At 39.9% G+C, this 19,049-nt stretch overlaps 1 protein-coding gene across 1 annotated transcript in view; it reads left to right on the plus strand.

Moving 5' to 3' along the window:
- The window catches only part of LOC107557288 (staphylococcal nuclease domain-containing protein 1), a gene marked incomplete at its 3' end in the record, with an annotated part of 160,457 nt that overhangs the window by 117,649 nt on the left and 23,759 nt on the right, over positions 1-19,049 (plus strand). The window contains exons 13-15 of the mRNA XM_016240653.1: positions 4,738-4,786; positions 5,468-5,565; positions 16,296-16,437. Of these exons, the coding sequence (XP_016096139.1) occupies positions 4,738-4,786; positions 5,468-5,565; positions 16,296-16,437 (289 nt within the window). The remainder of the gene's footprint in view (positions 1-4,737; positions 4,787-5,467; positions 5,566-16,295; positions 16,438-19,049) is intronic.

The following is a 19,049-nucleotide window of genomic DNA, read 5'->3' on the forward strand; positions in this document are numbered from 1 at the left end:
ACACTTTTTTATATATATATATATATATATATATATATATATATATATATATATATATAAACATCAACACTGGATTTCTCCTCTCCTGATTTCAGCTAGATCATGGTTCTGTATCAATCATTCATCTGAACACTCGAACCATTAATTCAGAGCTATTGCTAAAATTCATGGGAACCAGGACACTTTCCTGGTTTAATAATAATAATAATACATTGTTATTTCTAATAATTAATTTTTTATTTTAAAATGCCAAAAAAAAAAGTTTTAATTGTAGAATAATTTTATAATAATATTTATTGACACTTGTCTCAATCTTGTCCTCAGACTTATACCACTTGGCAAATTTCTACCCTTTTTGCCCAGCACTAGTGTCAAACCCCTTCCATCACTTACAATATTAAAGCATCACCATAGCAGGACACTTTCTTCATAGAAGGGTGTTATTTTTTTAAATTAAAACAAATATATATAGTGAATGTATAATGCTTACATATGCGAATGAATGTCACAAGTTATCCTGTATATCATCAGTTTTCAAAAGTAACCGTCATGTCAGGATATCCTTCCTGTACTTCACCAACATGTTGTGCTTTGAGTTACAGAGCTAGAGAGATGCCCTCAGTAATTGGTCTATGCCATAAAATAAGATTTAAAGTCCGTGAAGGGCTTTCCAGTGATTAAAAGCAAGAGAAGGAAGTGTGAAGGGTCCTGAGAGTGTGTATATTATTCTGGGAGTGTTTACTGTTTGGGGAATCTGTATATCATTGGTAGGGATGCTCTCAGGCAAGGTTAACTAGGTTGAAGCTTTAAATGAATGCAAATTTATCTCTCTGTTTTGGTTGTCATCCTTTCTTGTGACCATCAGCTCTTAAAGTTAATATCATCCTTCACCATGACCCAATTGAAGTGGGCAGGGCCCATTTTTTCCTCTAAAAGCGTGCTGCACTGGAAATCAATCTCTCTCTGTTTTAATGCTTCTCCTCTGTGCAGCATTTTTCACACTTGCAGAAGCCATTTGTGATCCAGCAGGAGCCATGTTGGCTCAAACACTCCATCCACAGGGAGCCATAGTGGCTCTGGAAACCTCCGCTGGGAGCCATCTGGGTCCGGCTATCTGAGACTCTGCCTGTCCTTACCGTGCTGGTGTGTTTTCCTGTTTCTGTGTGGGATGAGCGTCTATGTGGTGGTGAGATGTTCAATGCGTCGATCAGTGTGGGCACCCAGCAAAACACGTGGCCCAGACGTCCACCTACAGTCTGTCACACACCCAGTTTCACTCCAGGGTCCATTATTGATTTTGTATAAGATTTTGCTGAGGAAAATTTTTTTTTTTCACATGTTCACACTAAAATACAAATACATATCCATCTTGACTGTTGTATACTGCAAAATTACTGCTCGTCATGTCTATCGCCTATGTGGGCCAGCATGACTTTTATAGCTCACGTTTGGAGGTGTGATTTTTGTCAAATAGTGAACAAATTGCTTTTTTTTTGTTTTGTTTAAAACATTTAAATGACCAGCACCTGTGCTACTTATTGGTGACCCACTGCAGCCATATTCCTCGTAACCAAATGCACATAGTTGCGCTTGCTAAGAGTACACAAGTGGGGTTTATCATCCCTTGCCAATTATGACAAACATCACACTAACCATCCAATCTCTTAGCATGGCGGACTTCAGCATTACTTTGCGATGGTAAATTAGTACTGCAGACGTGGTAATGTGCTGCAATGGATGAGCGAAGTCTCGAGCCATCAGTAGAGGTGTTTGGATACTGTCTGTGATATATCTTACATGATCTGTGTGGAAAGCTTTTCTGCTGCTCCCTAATCACACTGATGCATTCTCTATTTATCCATGTTGTCTTTGTGTATGAGCCATGGTGTTGTGCCGGGAAAGAATACTGCAAAGATATTAATCTTCGAGATTTGGGGTCATTGAGATTAAATTCATGTAATTGTATATTGCTTTATTAAGGCTTACATGAAACGTTTCTCCGAATTGCAGGCGAGTGCGTTGAGTTTGACCTTGTATTTGGATAAGCAGGAGATTTTAAATCTATTTGCCAAGATAAAGACCATATGCTTTTCTCTCTAATTCAATCTTTCTAATACAAACAACCTTAAGCCTCAGAGACCTAGAATTGCAACGTTTGTATAAATGCTATTAAATATTACCTAATTTTAATAAAATTGGGTAAAAACAACACACAGCAGTAGCCAACGCTGAAATTTATCACAACTGTTTTGTTTCTTTTTACAAACTTCCAGCTTGTAAAGATCACAAAAGGCTCCAGCTAAGTGAAACAATATATAATACTTTTGGAACAAATGTATTTATTGTTATTTATTATAGTAAGTGTTTGACATGTTTATTTATTGAACATTTTTTACATCCCCTGAATTTATTTATGGTTTTCTGAAATCATTTTTTACATTGTAAAAAATACATCATGAGTATCAGTGCTTCAGCCTCTGAGCATTGTCAGGAAGGAAGTCTAATAATGCATCATATGATGTGTTGAGTGGCAAGGGATGCATTAGATGCTGGTGGACAGGTGAACAGATGCACTAAAGACAGTTGTAGACTATCTTGCAGGATCTGCTGCCAAAGCATATCTAAAACTCCCTCGTCTGACATTAGATGTAAGTGTTGTCTTCCTCAAAGACTTGATTATATAATGAAGGAGGCTAGCAGAGAAGCCACCCAGTCTATGATCTGTATCTGAGACACTCACCTTCTGCGAAACTGTATATAAAATTTAGTGTCTGAAATAGGAGGTAAAGCATGTACATTATGGACATGCTGTCAAAAGCACCCACCGTTAAATACCAATGACATTAAACATCCACTTAGCAGCCACCAAAAACACATGTTCTTAACCTCGCAAACGAGCTAAAACCACCCCAAGCACCTTAGCAACTGCTGAGCAACACCCTGGCAGCCACATCAAACTAGCATCATTTAATTAAACAAAATTCTGGTTTGACATCAGATTATTACTAATGAAAACCTGTTTAGTAGGCTGGTTCACTTTGATGAACTCTTTGCCCTGTGTTCCAACAGCAAAGTACATGGGGTGCATAAAGCTGGTTGTGCGAGACCTAATACATTTAGCCCTCTGGCTAAGGCCAACCCAGATTACCGGAACATTCTGAGAGTGAACCTGGCCGGAGCCATTACCTTCTGCGTGTAGAGCATTAGTTTGCCGCCAAGCGGGGCCGGAGTGGGAGGGTAGTTGTTTGTCCCCATAATGTGAGGTCGGTTGTCATTCTTGTTTAATCAAAGTGCCGATTATGCCCTCATTAAAAAGCGTTTACTCTCCCTGCGTGTGCAGCCTCTGCCTCCAAAGTAATTCCCAGCAGATTTCCCAAGGGGCTTCCTGGCTGAACAACCGCACTCTTAATCGTTTGACTCTTGGAGTGTCTTTTCACAACACCTGCTGTTTTTCACAAAGCCATTTCACTTGCACAGTGTGGATGTTGCTTTGCTGATAGATCTGATTGTTAAGACAGAAGATTTGATGGAGCAAGTTCTAAGTGGTGCTTGCTAAGGCAGCCTGTAACTTTTAGTATTCAGATTTGGTGCATCAAGTCACCCGAACCGTTTGTGCAACATGACATGAAGGGTACTTCAATTTGTGATGCTTGATAAGATGTATGCGATTGGATTGGGCGATAAAATTGTGAAAAATCCCATAGGCTTACACTGAAGAACCTGAACCATATCTAAGGATCAGGATATCTTACATAGCAACTTACTCCTAGCAATGCTTAGAAACCACAAAAAATACCATAGCAATGGCATGGCAACACAATGAAAACATCTCAAACACCATAACAATTGCATATACACACACACACACACACACACATGCACACAAAAAAAAAATCAGACACCCTAGCAACCACCAAGCAACACTTGGCAACAATTTAATAGTTATTCTAAAGAAAGCATTCTGAATACACCAGCAACTGCATTGTAACTCCTTGGCAACCACTCACAAGACCCTAGCATAATTTTCTTCAGAAAATGTAAAAATCAAGTTTAAGCATTAGAGTTCCCTATAATCATCTTAATTAATAAGACATTGTCATTAGATTGCTTTGATTAGAGCTTTTAAATTTTCTGTTGTACAAAGACTTCTCTAAAACCTTGATGCGTCATACAGTGTGTAATTTCCCTTCTCTGTTTTGTGTGTTAAGAAGCAGTTAGATAATTCATCCTACCTTATTTTCCATTAGTAATGGGTTAATATTTTAAGTGACTCACTGTCCCTCCCCCCCTTTTCTTTCTCTCTGTCATCCTGTCTTTCTTTGAAATGCACTTTTTTTTGTCCTTGCCTGCCGTCTTTGATCACTGGCCAATAAACAGCCTCAGTGCTCGGAGACAAATGTAATATATTAGTGGTGCGTGTTCCCTGTTGTCACCGCTTTAATTGAGAATGTCAGGCTAAAGTTAGCGCCAGGCTGAATCTCGACCTCATGTTTAATTGTGCAAGAAAGACATGCCTAGCAGTGATGTCAGTGACAGGAAGTGTGTGTGTATGAGATGAGTGGGGGTATGTTGAAGGCCCCCCGAGTTGCCTGAAGAACGAGCCGTCTGGGCAATCAATAGATAGCTCAGTCTCCTCCAGTGATCGGTCTATTTAAGACAAAGCCACAGTAATCGAATCTCAGCTAATCCCAGATACAGTACATTAACTCTTGCCTCGTCTCTCTCTCTTTCTCCTAGGTGGAAGTGGAGGTGGAGAGCATGGAGTTTAGAGCTGCATTAAACAATGGTACAAATAAAAGTCTTATATGCACATTCATGTTTTCAGTTTTAATTTAAATACGGAAATTCGGTGTCTGGATGGCTGAATGGACAGATAGGTAGGTGGAAGGATGGATGGATGGATAGATGGGTGGACAGATAAGATGAATAGGTGAAGGGTTGATGGATGGACTGGACAAGATGATGGTTGGGTGGATGATTGGATAGGTGCGTGGGTGGATTGATATAGAAAAATAGGTAGTAAGCCAGGTTCCCCATTCCTGATTTCTACCTCTGATTTGTCTTGAATTATTTTTCCTGAAGGTTCCAAAAATATTCTTTTCATTTGCACTATTGGTGACAGTATATTCTAATATTGTAGTAAATCGAGTCCCTCTGTCTCTGCAGCCTGGGGATATGACAGTAAAGGAATACATAAACTGTCTACTTGTCCTTTAAATTCAGCAGTATTTAGATCTAAAAGTCACTTGCTCTGAGATCCACACACTCTGTCTGTGTGTGTGTGTGTGTGTGTGTGTGTGTGTGTGTGTGTGTGTGTGTGTGTGTGTGTGTGTGTGTGACGACCGGTGCTCAGAGCTCTGGGCTTGATTTGAAGGCAGCATGGCCCGGCTGGTTTTAATTCAATCAAACATGCTCCTTTTGGGAGCGCTGCATGGAAACTCCAGCACGTAATGTGACCCATTTAAAGCCCTTCTGCACTTAAACAGAACCGGCCACATCCAGATTCCCGTCGGCCTGAACCGTGTGCCTACAAAACTACACATCCACACCATCAGAGAGCCTCGGGTTTGAATGCAGTGTCTGCTTGACCTTTGACCTCCAGCACACATTCAATTAGCATTTTAACACTGCGTTTGTCTCGGGTTTCTCATTCACACACAGACACAGTCTGGCTCGCGTTACAGATGATCTTACTTTAAAATGAATCACTACGCAAGTATTCTGAAAAATGAATTGCTACAGTTCTAAAATGAATCACCATGTGAAGTTTTTCAATGAATAACGGCTTAATTTTGCTACTTTTCTTGCACAAATCCGTTGGGCAACTTCAGAAGACTTAAAATATCGTGCATGAGTTATATGGGCCACTTCTGTGATACTTTTAAGGTGCTTTTTGTCATTTTTGAAGCCTGAATAATTAAAAATATCAACTTTTGTGATCCTTGCAATAAAGTCATACAGGTTTGGTATGACATGCAGGTAAATAAATGATACCAATTTTCATTTTTGGTTTAACTCTTTCTTTAACGTGCACTTTTCCTTTTGAATGCAGAGTTCTAGATTGATTACTTTCTCTTTACTCAAACAGACAGGCATTTTGTCTGCCCTGAAGGAGTCACACTGTTATGTAAACACGTACTCAGGCTTCACTTCCTCTTTTCATCTTTCTCTCATGCGCTTCTCTTTCTCTCTCTCAGCATGCAACTCCCTTTTCTCAGTATTCCCTCTCTCTCTCTCTCTCTCTCTCTCTCTCTCTCTCTCATTTGTACCATGGGCTTGCAGCCAGCCATGTTGTTTGAGTGTATGTGTGTGGGATGTGACTGGTTTTAGTGGGCTACCAGACCTCCTTCAGGATGTATGTGTCCCCCTGAAGAGCGGCTGTCAATGTCAGTCCAATTTTACTCTCTTTGTCATCTTTCCTCCTTTTTACTATCTGGCTCCTCAGCATCTCTGTGTGTAACGCCCATGTTTGTCAGATGCAAGCGAGTCGATGAGCAAAGCTGCAAGAGGTGGAATATTCTGCTTTTCAAGAGATAAACAGTAGCCATGACAACCCGGCATCAAGACATGTTGGGTTAAATAAACTTGATTATTTTGCTTTTAATATGCACACGTTTGTGTGTGCTGGTTCCTTTGCAGAAAGAAACGCATTACGCAATTATCAGTTTATTTGATAAATGGATTTGTGTGAAGTAGACTTCACTTGAATTTCACGTCCTTCCCGGAAGCCCTCTGTCATGACTGAGTCTGATTAAAACATATGTCGCATGTGGTTGTTTCATGCGGTGAAGTGTGGGCAGACAGCAGGTAGGCAGGATAGCTGGAAATAAGCCGCTTTAAATAGCTCTGCTTCTAGTCTTTACGGCAAATGAATACTGATTTAGAGGGCTTTTATTTTTTCTTTTCCTCAGCTTTGTACAAACATCAGGAGGTTTGTTCAGAATGGAATATTAGAACTCCTCCAGTGCATTCGATTCTTTGAATACATTTTCCTTGCATTGGAAAAATTTTTTTGCATGTAAGTACAGGCAGAATAGTTGTTAAACAGCTGTATTGTAGCTTTAATACACTTGCTAGTTGGTATGAAATGGTAATTCACCTTATCTCTTTTCTAATTAAAGTTTTTGATTATATTGTGAACAATTCATCCATGCATGTTTCATTTATTTTATTTATTTTGACCTCGTAAACTCAATCTTCCAGTGAAACGATATACTTTACTCGTTATGTATGCTCCAATCATTTAGTCTGCTTAAACCCGCCTCTTACTATCGACTGCAAACTTGCATTCAGATCTGCCTTCAATCTAAACAACTGATGAATAGAACCAAGTCCCATCCTGTATTTTCATCTTTTCATTAATCCATTATACTCATATGCATCACAATAGTAACAAAATTTCCTGTTGCTACTACAATTACATCCCAATTTTGAAGGAGGATGAATTTACAGGTGCAATTCAGTGTGCTGAAACCCTTTCAAAACCCTTTCAACTTTAAGTCAGCTTTTTGGTGTTTAATTAAACAGATTATTCTGGTGACTATGCTTTTTGCGTACGTCATGTTTCCTTTAACAACATTGTCATCTTTTTGCAGTCTTCCTCTAATAGCTGTGTGAAGTCAGCATTGGAACAGAAAGTCTGAGTGTTGTGTAAGGCCCATATGTTGCCGTGTTTCCCTGAGGGCATCATCTGTGCGGGTGGGGAGCCGCGACATGCATGCCAGACCCCCTCAGAACCAGGCTGGCTTTTTTGCTCAAACAGGCTTCATTTCCATAGCTACTTCCCACAGAAATGGCATTAAACCGCTTAGCACATGTTTAAGCATTCTGACACCAACGCTGCTGCAACCAGGGCCAGAGTTTCTGGTGATTTCTTACCTTTACCGTACAGGAATTTCAGGCTGGTGGGAGTTTGTAACGGCTGACAGGAGGGCGGTGACATTAGCAGTGTAAGCCGCGGTATAAGCCGCACAACCGCCACTGCATCCGAACAGCTGCTGTCGGTGATATGAGGCTGAAGAGAAGCTCCCTGCATGCTGACATCTTGCAGCTGTTGATTCCCAAAGTGCCATGCCACCTGGGCACTTTTAATGCATAAATTTATCCGTTAAGTAACCACGTCCAAGACTCTACGTCCACCTCTGCTCCACATACCCCTCCCCTCTGTTTCACCCAACATCACCCCATCCTATGTTGGTTGGGTCAGAAAACGCTGGATTTATCCAGCTTACATTTTTCTGCGTGTTTACAGATGAGTGTACGACCGAGTGTGTGATTATGCTAAGTGAGTTTATAGCGCCAGCTCAGTGTTTGCAGGTTAAGTGGATGCTGACAGTGTAGGTCACTTAGTTGATGTGTTTGTCAGCATCCCTGAGTAGATTGATGTGGACTTTGGGACATGTGATGGATGGTCGGTCTGTCCTTTGTCACTGTATGGACCCGTGTGTTTGAGTCCATTTAAATCAGAAAAAGTGTGACAGTGAAATCCCAGAGTGTTGTTTTTTTTCTTGTGTCTAGTGTAATGGTGCTTTACAGTCATATTAGCATGAAACATGTTGTTGTTTTTCTCATTAAGCAGACACGTGTTTACCTGGAAAATATGTGTAAGCTGTCACTGTTAGTTCTCGTTTTAATGCCTCGCGATTGATGTGGAATTGCTCAGGCACTTAGAAGCATTCAGACATGTTAATACAGCTACATATGGACATGAAGTCGAAAGTGTGAATGGCATGCTAACGTCTTCAAGCATATGAAGCTCTGGGTGTTTTTCCCCAATACCTCCCTCAGACTAGAAAAGCTTACTAGAAAGCTGATTAGATTTCAGAATGCATTACTGGACATGCCATTTTAAAATTTCTTATTGGCCAATGAATGTCTGGTCATATGACGTGATCATTGAAAATGCATTTGCAGTGTAAATGTGTTTAATACCTCCCATTCTACAGTACATTGGTGCGCTACCCCATTAGTACTTGGCTTCACCCTTATAGGTCTTATTAGCATGCACAATAGCGAAACATTTCTGTCATTTACTGTGGCTGGATCCCATGTCCTGCTTAGATGCGACCGTGTGCCGGGGTCAGAGGTTGTAGCTGTCAGATGTCAGTCAGGAGGAGTTCAAAAGAATAAGGCTTAGTGATGTTGTCAATCATGGATCTTTTCACACTGATTTACTTTTTCACTCGCTCTCTCTCTCTCTCTCTCTCTCTCTCTCTCGCTCTCGCTCTCGCTCTTCTTCTTCCCCCAGTCCTTTAAGGGTGTGCATTGCCATGCATGCTAACTGGCTTCACGTTTTAGTTGCGAGCAGAATATGATTGCATTCCATCTGCTTTTATGTATATATTTAAGCAGTATATATTTAAGCATTACAATTTTTGTATTTTGTATAGTGCTTTTCAAAATACACATTGTTTTAAGGCAGTGTGTAAAAGCTGTGCACTCTGATGTTGATGCATTAAACCGCTTAGCACATGTTTAAGCATTCTGACACCAACGCTGCTGCAACCAGGGCCAGAGTTTCTGGTGATTTCTTACCTTTACCATACAGGAATTTCAGGCTGGTGGGAGTTTGTAACGGCTGACAGGAGGGCGGTGACATTAGCAGTGTAAGCCGCGGTATAAGCCGCACAACCGCCACTGCATCCGAACAGCTGCTGTCGGTGATATGAGGCTGAAGAGAAGCTCCCTGCATGCTGACATCTTGCAGCTGTTGATTCCCAAAGTGCCATGCCACCTGGGCACTTTTAATGCATAAATTTATCCGTTAAGTAACCACGTCCAAGACTCTACGTCCACCTCTGCTCCACATACCCCTCCCCTCTGTTTCACCCAACATCACCCCATCCTATGTTGGTTGGGTCAGAAAACGCTGGATTTATCCAGCTTACATTTTTCTGCGTGTTTACAGATGAGTGTACGACCGAGTGTGTGATTATGCTAAGTGAGTTTATAGCGCCAGCTCAGTGTTTGCAGGTTAAGTGGATGCTGACAGTGTAGGTCACTTAGTTGATGTGTTTGTCAGCATCCCTGAGTAGATTGATGTGGACTTTGGGACATGTGATGGATGGTCGGTCTGTCCTTTGTCACTGTATGGACCCGTGTGTTTGAGTCCATTTAAATCAGAAAAAGTGTGACAGTGAAATCCCAGAGTGTTGTTTTTTTTCTTGTGTCTAGTGTAATGGTGCTTTACAGTCATATTAGCATGAAACATGTTGTTGTTTTTCTCATTAAGCAGACACGTGTTTACCTGGAAAATATGTGTAAGCTGTCACTGGTAGTTCTCGTTTTAATGCCTCGCGATTGATGTGGAATTGCTCAGGCACTTAGAAGCATTCAGACATGTTAATACAGCTACATATGGACATGAAGTCGAAAGTGTGAATGGCATGCTAACGTCTTCAAGCATATGAAGCTCTGGGTGTTTTTCCCCAATACCTCCCTCAGACTAGAAAAGCTTACTAGAAAGCTGATTAGATTTCAGAATGCATTACTGGACATGCCATTTTAAAATTTCTTATTGGCCAATGAATGTCTGGTCATATGACGTGATCATTGAAAATGCATTTGCAGTGTAAATGTGTTTAATACCTCCCATTCTACAGTACATTGGTGCGCTACCCCATTAGTACTTGGCTTCACCCTTATAGGTCTTATTAGCATGCACAATAGCGAAACATTTCTGTCATTTACTGTGGCTGGATCCCATGTCCTGCTTAGATGCGACCGTGTGCCGGGGTCAGAGGTTGTAGCTGTCAGATGTCAGTCAGGAGGAGTTCAAAAGAATAAGGCTTAGTGATGTTGTCAATCATGGATCTTTTCACACTGATTTACTTTTTCACTCGCTCTCTCTCTCTCTCTCTCTCTCTCTCGCTCTCGCTCTCGCTCTTCTTCTTCCCCCAGTCCTTTAAGGGTGTGCATTGCCATGCATGCTAACTGGCTTCACGTTTTAGTTGCGAGCAGAATATGATTGCATTCCATCTGCTTTTATGTATATATTTAAGCAGTATATATTTAAGCATTACAATTTTTGTATTTTGTATAGTGCTTTTCAAAATACACATTGTTTTAAGGCAGTGTGTAAAAGCTGTGCACTCTGATGTTGATAAATGGGGCATTGCACTTTAAAGGAGTGACACTGGAAATTAATCCAATGCAATCCTTTTATTCTGGAAGATGCTCTAAATACTTGCACTTATTTATTTGTTTAATTATTTAATTGATTGATTGATTTATTTTATATTATGCTAATACAAATAGCCACTTCAGGACGTGGTTGAGTGTCTCTCAACATGCCATTATCACATCATGGCACTATTGTTTTTTGTTGTTGTTTTTTTCTAAATGGAAAAAAAAAATGTATTTATTGTAAATAGTCAAGTCAAGTCAAGTCACCTTTATTTATATAGCGCTTTTAACAATACAGATTGTGACAAAGCAACTGAACCGCATTAATTAGGAAAATAGTGTCAATAATGCAAAATGACAATAGTAAACACCAATTTTTCAGTTAAAGACAGTTCATCATTGAATTCAGTGATGTCATCATCCAGCTCAGTTTAAATAAGGAGCATGCTCAAAGAGTGCTAAAAAGCAGCGTCAAAAAGCGGTAGCAAAAAGGCAAGGAAAAAAACCTAAAAGCCGCATGGCTAAAAGTGATGACTTGAAGCTAAAAGCTAAAAAGCATAATTTGATGGTGTCCTGAGTATTTAAACTGGGCTTTTGGACACACCCCAAATTTTTAAATTGCCCAATTAGACAATGTCTTAGCTCAGGGTGTTGTATATTTCTCCTCCCAATACATAAATCACACGTTATCTTATCAGTCACATGGTCCGATTTTTCCTGCTCTTGCAGAGTATCATTTTGGACATGATTTCTACAACAAGAATATGATACATTTGACAAAGAATTGATTGGAAGAAACGTTTCAAGCAAGAAGATTCAAACACACACATACTAAACATGAATATGAACCCTTAAGCTATTCAATAGTTATTAAAAAGACATACACAATAAGTGATTAGAACATGATAGTCAAATGTGTGGGTTACATACATGATATGGAGTTAAGCAATAGACTGATATTCGTTTATAAGTATTTTTGAGTTCATTTTGGTGCATCTACATCTGTAAAAGACAGTTTCTGTGCCATTCTGTGAACATAAGGACATGTTCTGTGAAGACCATAGGTTAAAAGGTTTCATAAGGAATCTGAGTCTGGTCTTTGTCTTCTAGGTGGGGGAAACCACCCAACGCAGTTTCTGCTAATGATTTTCCTCATGTGATGGTCATGATATGCTGTGTCTTTGACCATTAATCTTGGTTACTTGCCCCAAATTTGACAATCTCCTTCCTGAGTTGTTCTTTTGTGTTAATGTTGCAAGCTGTTCTGTGAAAGAGTTGGTTGGTTAGGCTTGCTTCAGACTCGTGGCACCAGGATCTGATTTACGAACATCCTGTTGCCTTGGGCCTTTCTGTGGAATTTGGCTCCTCGTGTTTCAACCATGTTCTTGATCGAATCTTAAATTGTCTGATTCGGTCTGATACACTACAATGACTATGTGACAAAATAAAAGCCCTTATTAAAAAAAGCTCAATTAGGCCAAGTTTTACTTTACTTTCTGTTAGCCGAAAAAAGACAGCCTGGTTGCCTGCCTCGGGTGCAGTGACTTATGGGTATTGTAGTTCTTCTCCCTGGCTCACTGTAGTGTTTGATGCATATAACTCTCTTGGATGTCGATTCATTTGGCAGGTAAAGTTCAGTGTGTTCCGGTATGAACTGGGACTATACGTTTGCTTCTTTCCCTTGGGCCCTGTGTGTTTGTTCATGTATGCGCACTGGGTGTTGATGGGGATTCGCTCTCACTGGGTGGAACACACTCTATTGGAATTGACACGCTGTCACCTTTCATCAGCGTTTGGAACGGCCCCCTTCCCAGAACTCAGTGTGTGAGAGAGGCAGTTTTTATGAATGTAACTCTGCTGTATCTTTAGTCCCTGAAGAGAAGTCTGACCTCTCCTTGAGTGCTCAACACAACAGGCTAATTGTACTAATATATTAATATACACTAATATACTATTGACAAATAAACTGCTGCTTACAATGACTGATACTACTAATACAGCAATAAACCACTCGATAGCATGCATTACAGTGACTTCAGCCAAGGTCATGGCATAGACTGTTCACTGAGGTAAAATCGCACAACCTTAAGTGGTTTATTTTATGAATAAAAAAAACACCAATGTTCAATAAACAATTACTAATAACTATGGTTACACTTTACTTGAAGGGGTGTGCATAAGACTGACATGACACCTTCATAATCATGACATGACACCTACATAATCATGACATGACACGTGTCATGAATATGAAGGGTTTTTATGCATGTTTATGACAACTGTCATTAAGTGTCATTCACTCAGTTATGCAATTTTTAATGCAAAGATGACATTTTTTTTAGATGTCTTTGTTATGGGCTATGGTTAGGGGTAAGGGTAGGGTTAGGTTAGGGTTAGGTCAAATAATGTCATATTTGCATTACAAATGACATAACTGAGCGAATGCGTCTCTTCAGTTCTGCCGCACACGTGCAAAGCGCGCGCACACACACGAGAGACGCGTTTCAGACAGCACGCGACCACCGAGTTGATTCGTCTTTCGTATCTCCTCCTCCTCATGTTTGAAAAGACACATACACTCAGAATTATGTCAATAGTACCCGTCTCCATGATCATTCTCGTAAACGCAGTCGGTTATGTTTTAAATGAATATAAAGAGCTGAGAAAAAAATCGGATGTGTATCATGATACTGGATCCATGCAGTCAGATTTAAAGGGACAGCAGCCTATAAATACGTGCTGCTGAATGTCACTAATGTTAATCAAACAACAAAACGGCTATAACAAAGAATAATCTAAGTTTAATTCATACAGTGAACACTATGCAGTGTTATTTTACACTTGATTATTACATTTCTGTACCTGAATACTACTGTGTATATTATCTATGCTGGTAAATTGTGTATTTCTTTTTTTTCTTTCTTTTTTTTTACTGACTGTTCACTTGCCTTTGTCTGAACTTTCTCAGATTATAGTTTTTGCTGTGGTATATGAAGAAGTACTTAGTGTATGGAAAGCAAAGTTACAATGATATAAAATTAGTGTCATTAATTTTTTTTGTTTGTATGTTCACACTGATGTTAAAATTACATTTTCTAAATTGTGACATATCTTTTTATGTAATGCTAAAACACTGCTGGTCATTTGCAGACGTTGTAGTGATTCTTTCTTTTCCAAGAAAGAATGTGAAACAAATTTGTTATATAATTTTTCAATATTTTAAAATATAATTGAAATAGATTTTACACACTTTAAGCAATATCGTATCGCATATCGAATATCGCATTTTTTAACAAGGTATCGCATATCGCATTCTTCAATATCGCACAGCCCTACTCTGAATGCACTGTAAGTCGCTTTGGATAAAAGCGTCTGCTAAATGCATAAATTATTTTTTTAATTATTAAATTATTTGACTTTTACAATTGATAACATTTCTTTAACATTTACACATTCACTATGGTACTGTGAACTCTTGGTTACTGTTGACATTACAGTGACTTGAATAAATATAAATGTATCATCTGTATCCTCTATGGGCACTGTGTGTTTTTCAGAATTTTTCCATGGTTTCTAACAGGCTCATCCAATCAGAGTCTCTCATTAGCCCATGTTAGATGCTCATGTTTCTGCTTCTGTAGATGTCTGCCAATGTGTTTTTTTGTAATTTGAGGATTGTGGTTAGCGTGCAACAAAGCTGTCGTTTCACTCGTTCCTTCTCGCACTCTGTCACACTTGTTTTTTGTGGCTTATTGCTATGGATTTAGGCCACAGGCAGCTCAATGACAGAATACATCACAAATGCTTTCTCTTCATGACCCCGCCCAGCAGCAGTCATATACCTGCACTCATGTGGAACAAACAAGAATGGTTGGTTGCTCACAGAAGGTCATTTGCCCAGGGTGCAGTGTGTCTCTTTGAGTCATTGTGTGTGTTTGTGGCTGCTTTTGTGCTTTTGCAGTGGAGGATACGTGCGAGTGGGTTTTTGCATATGTTCGCCCGTTCACGCGTGTCTCAAATGCCCTTGCCTCTACGTCGCATGTCAGAGGTCACGTGGCCGCAGTGGTGCCAGAAATGGCATTGACTGTCGGCACTGTAACAAATGTTGACACACAAATCTGGGTGACTGTGATTGGTCCTCCAGGTTTGATAATAACTTTGTGTTACTGTGCCAGGGCATTGTGGATAGTGGGGTTAGACTAGCACCCTTGCTGTGGAGTGGTTTGCAGAGCATGGCATGTTTAAATCTTCATTAACCCTGCTGTTTTCCCCAAGGAATAATTTTCCTCCATGTTCCCTTGTTTTTGTCACTCCTCGGGGGAAATAATCAGATGTAATTGGGTAGTTTAACCCTGTAGTTTATCATTTGGTGGCTGGGTTTTCAAGGCTTACTGCATGTCACCAGCTGTATTTTTACATACATATATGGTAATTCCCAATCTGGTGGTGAGATTGGCCTGTAAATGTCGGCCTTGCAGTCCTGGTGGACATAATTAGCTAAAACCAGCACCGTGAGGAAGCGCATATAGAAGTCTGGTTTGTAATTAGCTGCCTCCTGCTCTCCGTGAGAACACTTCAATAGCTGATGAACATCATTTGCTAATAAAGCCTCCGAACTGAAGTAAGGGGCGATTGCGTAAGAGCCTGTTAATTTGTCATGCTTGTATTTCGTAATAGACTCAACCTTCAGTGCTTAGTAAGCAAAACAAACTGCTTCGACTGCACGCGGGTGCTCTTTTCTTGACATTTCAACTTCTCGTCCTTCGTTTTGGCACGTTGCTGAAATCCGCTCTCAAATTTGTGATTTGCAACCACAAGTCTTAATGAGTCTCTGCCCTCTTTCTCTTGTGGCTTTGCTCAGATCTAGCCAATTCCGCCTGTCGTCCATGAAGTGCAGAGGTCATTGTGACCTTCTCAAGGGTGGGTAAATAGGTTACCGACCCATCATGTGAATGTGAAGGGATTATCAACAAACGCAATGTTTAAACTGATGCCAATGGATTAAACCGCTCTGATCTTGTTCGGTCTGAGGTGTTAATAGGATTAAATGAACATGAAATCAAAATTAACCCCATTTACTTATTAAAGTAAAATGGGTTGCAATGTGGCTGTGGTGTATTGGTAATTATAGATCCTGTTTTAAACTGTGGAAAATGTGTGTTTATCGACAGCTCTGGGCCAATTATGAAGAGAAACCAAAAGAAGAGGTGGCTCAGCTCACAGAGGAGAAGGAACGTGTGGCGAAATACCGAGCCGTCTATGTCACCGAAATCACAGATGGACTGCACTTCTTCGCACAGGATGTGGAAACCGGTGAGTGCTGCCCTCATTTTTAAAAATGGTGTCATGGCTCAGAATAGTTGCTTTTGTGTTAGTGTACATTCTCGTTGAACATCTGTCTGTATTTTTATATCATTGTCCTGCAGCTCCAGAGTGTTCAGTCATGTGACACATTAATGGCTCAGGTGATTGGCTTAAAATGATGAGAGGAAACAAAAATTGCAAAGATAGCAGAATGCAAGTCAGCAGCAAAAAAGCTTTCTGAATCACAAAATTTAAATTGGCTTAATTTGTTATGTTTAGATGACGAAATCTCAGGGTTTTACGCTAATGGGCATCCAACTCCACATTCAACCAGCCATGATTATGACATCATACCTGAAGGGCTTTCTTCAGACTCCAGATATGATGATTATTAAATGGAGCCGCTCCAACAAATTCTAGTTATGAAAACATTGCAGGTAGTGTGTGTTGCCCTCTAAATGCCCTGAGTGATCTCTCTGCTCAGTGTGATAGCAGCTAGTCATTAAACATGACATTTAAATCGCCCTTAGTAGTGACCTAGTCCATGATAGGGCAACCGTCTTGAGAGGAGGAGCAGTTTTAGTGAACAAACAAACTTTTCCCTTTCTCTCTAATTCATATTTTCATATAATCTTGTATACACACACACACACACACACACACATGCACTAGAACGAGAAGAAATATCCTAATTATGCACACACACTGTTGTTTGTTGCATAATTAGGGTCTCGCTACATGTTCCAGTGGCAGACTTCATTGGCAGGACCATAAAATTGACCTCCGTTGTCTCTTAATGCGTCTTAATTTACAAATTAATTAATTTGCATGAATTTTTAATAAATCTGTGGCTTGCGTTGCCAGGAGCGTGACAAATCCTATCACTTTTATTGTGCCGTTTGGCTTCAAATAACTCCATCTCAGAGACCTGCAGGTGTTGAAACGCGTTTAAAAATAACTAAGGGAAAATGTTAGCGAAAAGAGTGAGATACTGGCCACCCTCAATTTATCACTTTAGTTCCTCAGATGAACTTTAACCCCTGCAGGTGGCCCTGAGAGGAAGTGAAGACGGCTGTGCCATGCCTAGTAACCATCACACCAATGAATACCAGCAGCAAGACACACACACACACACACACACACAGCTCTTTGTGAGGTAATTATTCAGGTTATCTGGTTAGCTGCAGGAGAAAAGCAGGTCACAGCAAATATAGTGCAAAAACGGAGGGAGACGCGAGCTGGAAAACAGGAAATAGGCAAGGAAGTAATGTAAGAAGACAAGACGGAAAAACGCTGAGCTGAATATGCAGAATGTTCGCAGCTTTGCACTCTTTTAGCTTTTTTGTTGTGTTTTCGTTGTGTTTTTAATGCCTTTTTTTGTCAGATGAACCAGCAAGTGTGCATCTTTTCCCTTGTTTAATTGGCCAGTGTTTTCCACTGAGAGGTTTGGAAATGGAGATGGAGATGGAGAGAGAGTGAGATGTGCTCGTTAGGGAAACAGGATTGTTATTTTCAGCTGAAGATCATTCCTCTTTCTCCCTCTCACACTCTCTCCAAACTGCGTTAAGGAGGTCTTATTCCTTATAGAGCACTTCAAAGCAGAGCCCTATAAAAACCTACAAGCCAGTCGCTTTGCCATTCCATACCGGTTTCTCACAGTAACTTCAGAAAGACAGGGAAATTTGAACAGGGCGGGCACGATTTTCATAAACACTTTGAAGGTGAGCCTTTTGATTTTGACGTAACTTTTTATGTCTACACATTTTGCATCTAATAATTCTACTTTCTTCACTTATGGTGGTCTTGCAGAAAGGAGTGTTGGAGTTTTGTATCATTTGAATTTCAAATATTCAAATAATATTAAAAGATAAAAGTCATCACTGTGAGATCGGATGAAAATACAGTGTGGATGTCAGGAGTTAATTTGAGGGTCTGATTTCTGAATAAGTGTGAATAGAGGAAGACTGTTCACATTCATAAGTATATAAAGCACTTTAAAAAATAAAAACTTTTTTTATATATACATTTAGATACTTTTAAATTTGTATACTATATATAGTATAAAAGTATGTATGTGTGCCATTTCTAACTATTGGCAGAGCAGGCGGTTGACCTCTGCATTATGAAGGGCCTCCATAACTGTACCACAGTACAATACAGGTAATGGAATATGTTTCATGTTTACATTGTGCATTCCTCTCTAGGTACAATATTCTTATTGAATCTTGTTTTTAAGCTCATAAATAATAATGTACTTGTTCTAATAAATTTATATTGTAATGTACTCATTCTAATATATTAAAAAAATTATAATAATTGCTGGTAGGTTATCATTGCACAAATTAACACACTCTCTACAATAAAAAAAAAAATTTCTTCACTGTATCTAACGCACACACGCTCAAGGCTGATTTATACTCGACGCGTCCGCAAGTTTTTAAAATGTTTTATTGCATAACAAGAACAATAACAACATAGGTGCGTGCGGCAAATATGACGTCATCGCGATGTTGGCGGAAGTTCGCGCGACGTCGTTTCGCGTGGCGGTGTGCACAACATTTTTTGTAACTTTCCGCGCAGCTCCGCTTCCGAAGATGCACAAGTTCAAAGCGACTCTAGCC

Source organism: Sinocyclocheilus grahami, unplaced genomic scaffold (assembly GCF_001515645.1).
Source record: "Sinocyclocheilus grahami isolate Dianchi unplaced genomic scaffold, SAMN03320097.WGS_v1.1 scaffold597.1, whole genome shotgun sequence".
NCBI lineage: Eukaryota > Metazoa > Chordata > Actinopteri > Cypriniformes > Cyprinidae > Sinocyclocheilus > Sinocyclocheilus grahami.